Source organism: Zootermopsis nevadensis, unplaced genomic scaffold (genome assembly GCF_977971745.1).
Source record: "Zootermopsis nevadensis isolate Lab colony 2312 unplaced genomic scaffold, Znev_1.0 Znev_ptg000031l, whole genome shotgun sequence".
Taxonomy (NCBI): Eukaryota; Metazoa; Arthropoda; class Insecta; order Blattodea; family Termopsidae; genus Zootermopsis; species Zootermopsis nevadensis.
This window is the reverse complement of record NW_028259163.1, coordinates 3678836-3691319: the sequence shown is the minus strand read 5'-3', so window position 1 is coordinate 3691319 and position 12484 is coordinate 3678836. Positions and strand designations below refer to the sequence as shown.

Below are 12484 nucleotides of genomic sequence, written 5' to 3'. Positions count from 1 at the left end.
TGTCAAGGTCATACTTGTTGCTAGGCCGCTGCGTATAAACTATCCGTCTGTCTGTCCATTAAAAAATACCGGATTAATTATATTCCTTTTACACATTTTCATGTTGATAATGTTTGGATGAGAATTGAGGTTTTTACGGCAGTGAGGTTAGGTTAGTTAAGTTAGGTTAGGTTTGGTTAGGTTAGGTTAGGATTGGTTAGATTAGGATAGGTTAGGTTAGGATAGGTTAGGTTAGGTAAGGTTTGGTTATGTTAGGTTAGATTAGGTCAGACATTGTTGGGTTAGGTTAGGTTTGGTTTGGTTTGGTTAGTATAGGTTAGGTTTTGGCGCCGTGTAGACTCGCCAGTAGATTCCAAAACCACATGAACACCATCGTTTTTGAATTTATTTTTATGATTGTGTCAATTTCTTGATGGTACACATATGGATGTATATTTTTTGTATTAAAATACGTGTTCCAAGAGTATTACGTCTGTGCTTAAGTATAGTTTTTTTCTTATCACGTGGTCCTCATTACCCCACGTTAATTGAGCTCTTAGGAATAAAATGGCTTATTAGAATGAAACTGTACCCCCGACATAATATATAACGTAATCTTATACCTCGAGAACGACTAATGAATGTAACATGGACTTGCCTTATAACACGAGTGTTATAAATAGGATCTTTTAAACTTGAGCTCAAAAGCGTGGTCTTTGTAAGTAGAATAAATCCCATTAATGAATTTACAGTTATTGCGGAGTCTAAAATTAACTATAAATATACGATGGATTGTATTAATCATTTTAATTATCGACTACCACGATTAATTTAATTAGTAAAGAAATTTATATAAATATACCGTTATTATATTACTGTTCAGCATAATAATGTTTTATTCCCGTCAAATTTGACGGGTTATAAGCTACACTAATATGAATATTATTGCGGAGAGTATAAGTTAGCGGTGGCTGTGATCAGCACTTTAAAGGCGTTGCTGAGAGGAACTACAAGGATAAAAAACCCTCAAATTTCTGTCTACAGAGTCAGTGTGTTTATCACTGTTGATTAAAAAACGTATCTGAAGTCTGCAGTGGTTTTTTTGTAATCATAGGTAAATACACTTTTTCCTGTTGGTACTCATGTAAATGTACCGAATTCAGAACGGTAAAAGTTGTTGATTTAAACCGTGTAACTTAATTACACTGTGCGCAAACGTAATACAGTAATTCCGTACATTTATTAATGAAGTTATCGCTTAAATGTTACAGAATTTTAACTTTTGCATTGCTTTATCCTACTTTATTTTCTGAGTGATTTAGACAAAAAAAAAATTTTTGAGATGGCCATCCTTTACAATTTTAAATTTTCACAAACGTTTCTACATGTTTACAAATTAATGAAAACAACCAACAGCACACTCTTGGGGGACTTAGGGTAAACGTCACTTTATTTGAAAGTCTTTGAATTATGAACCTGACTTTGTGTGTCCTTTGATACCCCTGGTTTCAGCAAATATTCAATTAACCAATTTTTGTAGCCTCCATAATTCTGAGTTTTCATGCCTTCTCTAAGGATATTTGATGTAAGTCATTCTTATTTTGGTGCAGTTTAAAAATTATAAAATTTAATCGTGTTTACGCCTTAAACTTCCTGCAGCTCCTAACATTATAAATGTGCATATATTTCGTTTCCAAACCCTGTACGTATTTTATATGTGAGCAGTGGGATTTTGAATCTACTGGCTTAAACTCGTGAATATTTAAAAGAGATTTAACCAGCTGTTGAATTTACTTAAAATGAAAACTGGAGATATACAAAATGAAATACGTATTATTCGATTCCTAACAATATCAAAAATATATCTCGGAAATTATTATTAGAATTATGATATCAAGGAGGGTGAGATTTTGGGTTGTGTAGTGCGCATGGGAGACATAAGAAATGCATACGGAGTTTGAGTCTGAAAAAGTGAAAGGTAAGATACTTGGAACATCTAGTCGTCGATGAGAGTACAATATTAAAATGAATTTTAGTGCAAATTACTATGATGATGTAGACTGGGTTAATTTTACTTAGGTGAGGTATCAGTGATGGGGTTTTGTGAACACGGTAACGAACATTCGATTTTCATTAAAAAGTGCTAAATTTCTTACAGATTCTCCTGCGTGTTCGTGTTTAAACACCTTGTTGCTTTGGAATATTTTCAGCGTTGTTATTCGATAAGTTAGGAAGTTTCCATACGTCTGTATTTTATTACTGTTAATATTCTTGAAAGAGTTTTTATGTAATCAGCCACGCTTTAAAAGTTCAAGACGCCTAATACATCACATACGAGGACTTATTTGCATTACACAAACCTCTGTCTGCTTTGAGTCTTTGAAACTTTTTGTTCACAAAGTATTTTCTAGAGACTTAAAGTTTTCTTCCTGTGACTGACACGTGTTGGATTACAATTGAAGTCACGTGTAGAAAACGAAGTTTGTCAAAATGTCAGCCTATTTATTGACAGATTCTAACCCACATCTCGGAGACATTTGATTATGGACGCACTGTTAGAACGATTGTCGGCGAAGGGCAGAAGTATTTGGGAGAAGACACTACCCCACTGTCCTGCATGTATTTCTTTGGGTCGAACCCAGGTCTTGACAGTAATATTCATATTCTAACCGCTTGGTTTCATTACATTTGACATAAAACAGCGCTGTGGTTAGTAATGTTCTCGTCGCTGAACACACGTGTTTATATCAATTGTATGTTCCTATAAATCCTGTCATATTTTAATAACATTTTTCTTACAATTTTTTGCTTTGTGTAATATTTACAATGTTTTGTCCCGAATGCCACTGTCAAAAGCATTTATATGGCTTGTCATATTTCTATAACATACCTTTGTGAGGTTGTATATAATAACTTTAGAATTTTTCTTTTTTTTCCAAAACGTCACTGTCTGGCGGCTTTATATCCTGGAGTGTTTGATCACAGTATTTGTGAAAGAATTTTGTTTGTTATATCTTCAGACTCCCTCTCACGTCCTTTTAGACTAGAACGTACAGTTCTTTTACAGTATGTCGGGTTGTAAATTTTTAAAATGAATTATATATATTTGCAAATAATCTTAGACAATGACACACGTCATATTCCCACTCCTGTTCCAGTTTTTCTTTTTGATTAAATAAACTTAAAAATATTTTCATTGTGTAATTTATATTGACTTTGTTACTTTCAAATCGTGTCTTCAAACCTTTGTTCTCAAATACCTTCAGATTATTTTATTTATATTTATTTAGTGTTCTGTCTGACGACAGGTCCATATGAACAGGATCCTTCCATCCTTTTCTCGGACTGGGACCTGTTCATATACGTTCTTGGCAGATGATCCAGAAGTGGTTTGCCATTGCCTTCTTCTGTGTGTGAATGGAGTAATTGTTGGGATGCCACGGAGGAAAACCCCGTGTTGCCTAGACCTTCAGATTAAAGATTCTAATTTTGTTCTTACAAATTTATCATTATCTGAGTACAATTTCCATAACCCGCAAAGGATATCTGCCTATTTTGAATACAAATCAGCTTCGAGGTTGAAACAGCTGTGTTCAGTGTCCATTTCCACAAATACGAAGTGAACTCGGTCCTCCGTGTTGATAAGCCTTTATCGTGTCATGACCAAACTATTTATTTATCTAAGAACCATGCTGTTGTTATTCTCTCTTCGAGGTATTTCCATATTGACTATTCGTACTTGAATTGTAATCATTTAAAATATTCTGGTAAATATATTCTCACTTTCTACAACAATATTTAACTCTTACTTGTGTATTTATAGATTTCTAATGATTTCCAGTGTAAACAGCGTTAACTAGTTGATGTGTGTAATGGTAAAGTGTTGTGTTTTCTTTGCGGTACGGGCTTGATTATTAAATGCTATTCAGACGAACTTCAGCTTTAAAGGGTTAATTATGTAAAATGGTTCTTGTTGATTTTATGTACATTTCTTTGGGCGATTGTGTTTAATACAAGTTTAAATACGATTATTCCGTGGAGATTAATTCAGTTATAAAGTGATGTTATTTTACTTTTATTATTTCTGTCTGTCGTTTGCTATTACGAATATAACATCAAATTTTGTTTATCGCCCGTTAAAGAAACATGATCTTCAGTTGACCGTGGTTGTCCAGTGACTGAGATTTAGTTTATTTTAACGGAAGTATCTTGTTATAAACACAAAACGTTTCTCTATAGACTAAAATTGTTCCAGTTACACAAACTTTGTGTTATTTTTTATAATACTAAATGATAGACGAAATTAATACAGCCAATAATAATTACAGTTTGTTTATTATAATGTGAATTTTCCTTCGAAAACGCAAGATTTTAGTGACGGAGGTTGTATGTCAGAGTGAAATCCCAGGACAGAGTGACTATAATTCACCTACCAGCAGGGTTTGTTCCAGTAATTTGGATCTGAGTGAACAGACAAGACCATTAAGGACGTATAAGCAACCTGGGATATGACAGGTTAATTTCTAGTCCACGTGAATTGTATTTGAATGGATTACGGGGATAAACCAAATGGCTTTGTTTGTTAGACCGAAATGACAGTCGGATTGTTTATTGGATTGTGGGGACATTGTCTGAACTAAAAGATGTGGTATAATCAACTGGAAATCGATAAAGGATGTCTAGACAATAGGATGAGGTAGTGAGGATAGTTGTTTCAGTAATAATTATCTAATTCTCTGAAGATTTCTGCATGAGAAATTGGTAATAGTTTGATTGGTTAAGATTTGTCTCGGATTTTATTAATTCTGAGTGGTTATTGCCGTGTTTAAGAGAGCCCAAACAGTGGACTATTCTGAATCATATGAATGTTGTCTAAATTGTTACGTATTACTTTTTCAAAAATCTAAAAGAAGTTTAAATTTTTTTTAAAAACTTATAAAAATTAATTCGAATTTCAGGGCCTACGTTTTTAAAAGCATGCATAATTTCAGAAGGACTTCATGATGAATCTTTTATGAAACAAATATCCGTGATTTTAGTTTTTACTTCTATCCACGATTATCAAATTTGTATCTAGAAGAAGGTTCTTGTTTAAAGAAATAGTTTTTGAAGACCACAATAGAATTTGTGATAAAGGTATAAGAAAAGAATTACAAATATTCTTCTGCTGATGTTTTCAAAGCATTGAGCAAAGCGTATCCTGATAAGGAAGTATTATATTGACGTCAGCAAATATCACAAATATCGCGTTTTAAGTTGGACACCCTGTATAAATGCTCATTTTTCTGTAGCCTCAAGCGTCAGATATGGAGTTTATCTCGGTCTTGGAATAAGACTTGCATTGTGACGTACTTATGATGCATCTGAAGAAAGTTTTTTGTGAGATAGGTCATAGAAATGACGCGGTGTCTTATTTGAGTTTTCTGTTGCTGCAGGTCAGGACACGCGAATTCGCTTCAGTGTAATGCCTTATCCGGGAGACAGTGGATTCACGCAATGGCGAGACGCCATGAAGATGGTAGCACGGTTACCAGGTGGCATCCCTCCAGAGTTCAGGAAAAGAGTGAGTATTAATTTTACTTAACTTAAGCTGTGTTGTAGTTCTGCTTTGAGGCTTTCAGATAGTTCGTCTGCTCACATCCGCGGCAAGAAAGTACGAGTCCACGTTTATGTAGTATCATCATCAGGACGGAATTTCGGTTATCACAATGACAAAATGATTCTGCTCTTCATAAAATATGATTTGGATCATAAAATCGAGGACATTAAAGTCGACAAGACTTTTAGTTAGGTTCTATGATAAATTTGTAAAATTTGGACGTAGAGCCTGGAAGGAAGGTGTAGATTGGATTCGTGTAGCTCAAGATGGATATTAAACAGGGGTCGTTTGGGTACGGAAAGGAACATTTAACAAAATGCAGACATTTTTGTTTAGCTGAGAATCTTTCAGTTGTTAAGAAAGTTCTGTAGAGTTAGATGGTCTGCTTATATGATAATAATACGATAAATATAGTTGATAAAGCATCGTTTAATCAATAAACTAACATGGTCATCTAAGCATTTAGAATTGCGTGGATTAATAAACCAAAAACGAGTACAATTATTTTCCATTCGAGTCTGTAGCCTGTGGGAAGTTTTAGGTTATGTTTGACGAGCTATTCCTGCCCCCTTTTTTTCCCCTTAATTCTTTGCATGTAGGAGGAACTTTGTTGAAAGTACTGATGGCTTAGGGGCCATACATTCTACGAGAAGTTTCTGGATCAATCAGTAAGTCAAGAAATCTGCAGTTGAGCCCTGTGTGACCTACATTACAAATCTCCAAATCCCAACCTTCGTTAGCTGAAACTTCCTTGACTTGCAATGGTATTCAAGACAGACAGTAAACTTGTGAAATATCCACATTCTACTTACACGCGATAAAGCTGTTATCGTGAAAATAGAAAATTACTCGTCAAAAATGACGCTAAAATATAAAGCAGTCATGAATATATTTCATAATGTCAAAAATCCCTTAATAACATTACCATAGCGACGGTTATAATAATGTTATTATTTATTATTAGTGTTCTGTCTGACGACAGGTCCATATGAACAGGATCCTTCCATCCTTTTCTCGGACTGGGACCTGTTCATTTACGTTCTTGGCAGATGATCCAGAAGTGGTTTGCCATTGCCTTCTTCTGTGTGTGAATGGGATGCCACGGAGGAAAACTCCGTGTTGCCTAGACCACGGCCTTGCCCAACACAAGTTATAAATTCGGGCACCGCCGGGAATCGAACCCGAGACCCCCAGGATTACAAGGCCAGCGTTCTAACCGCTAGACCACCGTGGCGGTTTATAATAATGTACACAATGCAAAATAAATTTTAAAAAATGTTCACAAACGAGTACTCGTCTGTTATGCAGATACGTAGCAAAAATTTGTATTTTAATTCTGCCCTTCAGTTCTAGAACACATTGATTTTTGTACACGTTATCTCGCCGTATGTAACATAAATATATCACGGATTTAAAAAATCTAACCCAGAAAGGCCAGTGAGTTTTACTTATCATTATTTATACTTAACCTCCAGCTAGTGCTGTCATATAATTGTAGGTTAGGTTAGAATTATAGCCTTGAAGTTACTTGTAGGATTTGAGTTTTTCACAGTTGTGGAGTCCGGTAGAATTAGCTACAGACTTAATGACAGTCTCAGACGCAAGTATTAACAGAGTAATTATCTGCTAATAGAACGGGTGGTTTCAATATCACTAATGGAAAACTCTCCGCAGGTCTTTTTTCTTTGTCATGTTTCATACGTCTCCCGTCTGTCTAAAATATAAACTTATATTATTCACATTTTCTTCTCTATCTTGGTCTTGCAAGTGGCTGTTTTCCCGACGTCTTTCAACCAGTGTTTTTCATGCTTTTATATAAACCGCGATCTCATTAACGTTATCACCATAACAGTATTATGTAATAAATATAGATAATTAATATTTTAAATAAAAATTAATATACTTTAATATGTATAGTTACATTATGACTACGTTGGACGGTTTGATTCGAGACATGTTGATATATTTAATTATATCTTCCGTATTTGCGCCTCTAAACTACTTGTAAATAATATAAAGAATCTTTAACTACGAATTCATGGATCGATATATCGAACGCTGTTAAACTGCAGTCGACTCCAAACTGCGTCGAAGCGTACTGTAAAATCTGTGTGCACATTCTTAGTGAATATTTGTTTGTTTGTTAGTTAGTCGTCTGTCCAATTTGTTACATTAAACAACGTTTTTTTTTACATTAATTCATGTCATGTCATAAATATATCGTAAGGTTCTCAACCTTTTGACAAGTGTGCCACGAGGCTTTGAATAAAAGAATTATCATAAAACAAAATATGCAAAATTAAGATGTCTGTATTTGTTAATATTACATTATCATCCGATTAATTAAAACGTAACAATAAACTTGTATTTTAAACTTAACGCACAAAGTTTTCAGGGCTTAAACATAACTTCCAATGCACAGTTTGAACGTAGAAGTGTCTTGATATGGTTTCTTACAGAACTAGAGACGATATATAAAGAGGGGATTTCCAATTTCTCTTCAGTTAGAAAGAAATTCTATTCAAAGTTGCTGTTTTGAATTCGTTAGACTTTGTAATTTACCTTCACGTCTTTTAAATATAAGTTAATCGTACAAAATGAAATAGAGTGGCTTTAACATTAAATTCGTACAGTCAAATAGTCGGAATCAGAACCAGGTTTTCTTTTGTTTAACCTTAACAATAGGATTTGTTTGTTTATTTGTTTTCTGTACATCGAGTTTCCTAGAATCGAGATACTTCCCTCTCGCCACTTAACATCTGACAAAAGAAAGTCATCTTGCGTCTTGTTAGAACGTATTTTTCGTTAAAATCTTCAGCTAGAAATGAGTGTAATATATAACGCTCCATTCTCGTATATATTTACAAGTTATTTAAAGATCGTTCAGTGAATTTTATAAATATCGCAATGATATATAATATTCTTGTGATTGGAAGTGTTCGACCCGTAATATTATATTACTAACAATAGTTTCATACCCGTAAAAATTTACGGGTATCAGACTTGTTTGTGTTGAACAGTAATACAGTTTATTAAACCATTATCTATGCTAATTACATTCGGTGTAGAAAATTTATAAAAGCCAATTTTAAGTAAATTAAATGTTAAAATATCTTCACGGTGACTGAGGCCAGATTTGTACCAAAATCGACCGCCTCACTCCAAATGCCACCAAACTCAGACTAATGAGGTAACATTTCACATTAGAACTATTCCTCCTAGCTACATCCATTGTGTAGAATTTGCATGTTATTTAAAGGGATTAATTAAATTTTGTATAGGCCTTTGTTGACAAGGGAGTACATAGTTGGATTTCAAATGGTATATTAGCGAACTGTAACATAATATTTTAAAATTACCCAAAATTCATAATACAACTGTAAACCTTAAGAATTTAAGGAGAAATATAGCTTACGTTAATACATACGTCAGTCTCCATAGAAACCAGTTGCATCTTCAATATAATTTCGTGTGTGTTTTCGCTTATAAGTCGAAAATGAACAATTTTTTTTTTGAACCAAACCTGGCATATTTATTTCTTTAAAACAGGAAGAGATTTTATAAAGGTTGAAACTTCGGAAAAGGTGTTCTGGGTTCAAGTACCAGTGATGGTTGTTTGTGTATCTCGGAAATTAAGCACGATACAAGAACGGCGCCCAATCCAAAAATTGTTTGTTCCGAAAGGGGGGGATTTCAGAAACGAAGGGCAAAACCCCAAATTTCTAGCATGCGCTGTGATGATTAGCCTATCGCGTGTTGTATCTCGATTAATGCTTATTATCTGTTGTTAATAGTTTTAAATATATCACAGGCGCACAACTGCGTCAGTATAAGTTTTTGCTAACTTTTAAAGTTAACCCTGATGATGGAGACAGAGCTAGTCTTTGAAAAGTTGGTATTTGACTCAACTTTGGCTGATCTCTAGAGAAATTTTTTTTAAAATTTCATGAGCCATGAAAGTTTTTATTTAAGTCTAAAGTTTTCCTGAACATATAATCAGCTTTGAAGAAAACTTTCTTGGGATTGTCTCCTTCCGATATATTTTTCCAACACTACACATTATCCCTGATATAGGTAAAAACACAGCACAAATTTTGATGTCAAGTGACAGGGTTAAGAAGACGACTTATCGACGTATCCATTAACTTTTATATCCGGTACAGATGCGTATTATCCCTTTAAAACGCAGTGGTAACTATATGTACCACCTGCTTTAACAGTCGGTAACCCTTCATTTTGTGTTTATATGTTTCGTATGATTACCAGAATAAACACCGATTATTTCCTTGAACAGAATTAACAAATTAATCTTTGTAATTGTGAAGTACTGTGTTTTCTTTTCGGTACGAACTGAATTATTAAATATTACGCAGATAAGCTTTGGTATTAAAGGGTTGGTGTCGTTTTAACCACGGTAATAATATGGAAATCACATTCATAATAATTAAGTGTACAAAGTTATTGTAATCTCTTCATATTTTTATTCAGTTTATTTTACGCGTGTGTACATTTGTTTGTCATGTTCAGTCTAACACCCTTGAGTGTAATGACACTTCCAATTTAATTTTCCAATATAAAGGTAATGAGTCATAAACTTTAATTACACATAGCAGGCAATTATGTCGGTAAACCATTGGAATTATGTCCCCTGCACAAAATATAATACCATGAGAACAAATATAGGTTATACTCAGTGATTGTTGAATTATGAAACTTATTAATTCCAATTAATTTTCTATTTCTCAGCTTTGAACCAGCATATAATCGTGTTCAATTACGAGCTATAAGCTGTGTTTAATCTTCAAGTTTTATTACAAGTGTCATTTGGTAATTACTCAGTTTAATATTACGATAGTAAGTCAAAGTTACTGCGTGTTACTTCTTTTCGCAGTTGGCCCCACTGCCGAGTCCTTGATGTAATAGTTATTTATTTTATGGTTAGCGAGTGTCGTAAAAAAATTTATCGTCACATTCCGTATAATGCATTGGGACGTAGCATTACTGCTGTGTATAAATATGTAATTTTATTTTTATATATATAATATTTTCCGTCAAATCACAATTTTGAATACCTGAGGACGGTTAAATATAACCGAAACATGTCGTAAGAGACGTTCCAATTTGTAAATCGATCATTCGATGCGGAACGTGAAATGATATTTTAAATATTTTATATTTTATTATCTTATTAAAAATTGTGATTTGACGGAAAATATTAAAATATTAACCTAATTCACAATATGACGCAAATATACTACCTTATATATATATATATATATATATATGTGTTGTTTAGCACGTTGTTATAGTCCGTCGTGAAGTTTACAGAAACGGTTTCCAAATAAGTTAATTTGATTTATCGATGTGCTTTAATGTAAACTGTATCTGCGTTTTCGAAACACCCAATCACAAAGAATGTATCGGTTGTGTGTTTACGGATGAGCAGATACGTGATTGCGAACTTCTATCACGTGTCTGACATTACGGGAAACTAGAACAGGAATCATACGGGAAAGAGATGTGAGTGATACTTAGGGGATAGCGGGGGGGGGGGGGGGTTTATGTCGGGATAATTTGCCATTTTCCCAGAATCTCTGTTTCAGGAAAGATACGAGTTGAAGAAGGGCATAACTACAACATTTTTTTTTTTTTTTTGTAACTAAGATGGATAGTCACGGTGGTCTAGCGGATAGAACGATGGCCTTGTAATCCTGGGGTCTCGGGTTCGATTCCCGGCGGTGCCCGAATTTATAATTTGTGTTGGGCAAGGCCGTGGTCTAGGCAACACGGAGTTTTCCTCCGTGGCATCCCAACAATTACTCCATTCACACACAGAAGAAGGCAATGGCAAACCACTTCTGGATCATCTGCCAAGAACGTATATGAACAGGTCCCAGTCCGAGAAAAGGATGGAAGGATCCTGTTCATATGGACCTGTCGTCAGACAGAACACTAAATAAATAAATAAATAACTAAGATGGATGTATTCTGAGTTGTTGCGCCTTGTAGTCTGGTAGAAGTCTACCGACGTTTCAGAGGTTATTACTGCCTCCATCATCAGGGCGATGATTGAGACAGCAAGTACCTCTGAAACGTCGGTAAACTTCTACGAGACTACACAGTGCTGTTTGTAACCTTAATTTAATTAGAAAACAATTATGTAATTTATTTTCAAGTTGATACGTGTCTGTATTGGTTTTGGAAAATGGAAACATACGATATAGTGGGATATGATTATACTGATGATGGAGACGGTAAGTTCCTCTGAAATGTTTTTTTTTTGTAAATTTTTAGACGCAGTAACCCATAAGACAGCCATATTCATAATTCCCTCCTCGAGAACATGGAATCGCACGATATATGTTCAGTATGTTGCTTTGAAAACGCCTGACTGTGGGTTATGTTTTCGTAACGCGGGGAATATTTTTATATAATTTCCCTTCCAGATGAAAGTAAAGTTTGCAGTGCTACACGAAGGGGATAAAACTGTGTGATCCCATCTTAGATTGTAACTTTTGCTTTCCTTCTGCGCCTGTAATCAAATTCCTCGACTCTGCACAGTGCCTTCAGCTGTTTGGCTTCCATACTTGCAGTGTGTGTTTTGTTTTCTTGGACAGAATAAATATGGCGTCAGCCGCAAATGTTAACATGCGTCCTCTGTATCTCCACTGTAACGTTATCCATCCAGACAGATATTTCATGGGTTTCCATGATACTTTCAATTAAATGTTGACACCAGATGTTATTCTATATGTATCTTCTATATAATAGCCAGTGTCCGTCACGCTCGGCTAGACGAATGCGCTGTTTGTGCGATGCGGAAAAAATTGGAACTAACTTCTGACGGTGGCGACTGTAAATGTTTTAACATTTAATTTGTAGCTTAAACGCGTCATGTTTGTGTTG

At 34.6% G+C, this 12484-nt stretch overlaps 1 protein-coding gene across 6 annotated transcripts in view; it reads left to right on the top strand.

Annotated features, from left to right (window-relative positions):
- LOC110827030 (uncharacterized) overlaps positions 1–12484 on the top strand; it is a 66801-nt gene that overhangs the window by 31861 nt on the left and 22456 nt on the right. For all 6 annotated transcript variants that reach the window (XM_022058268.2, XM_022058265.2, XM_022058266.2 and 3 more), the window contains one exon: positions 5415–5542. In XM_022058268.2, coding sequence (XP_021913960.2) covers positions 5415–5542 — 128 coding nt within the window. The remainder of the gene's footprint in view (positions 1–5414; positions 5543–12484) is intronic.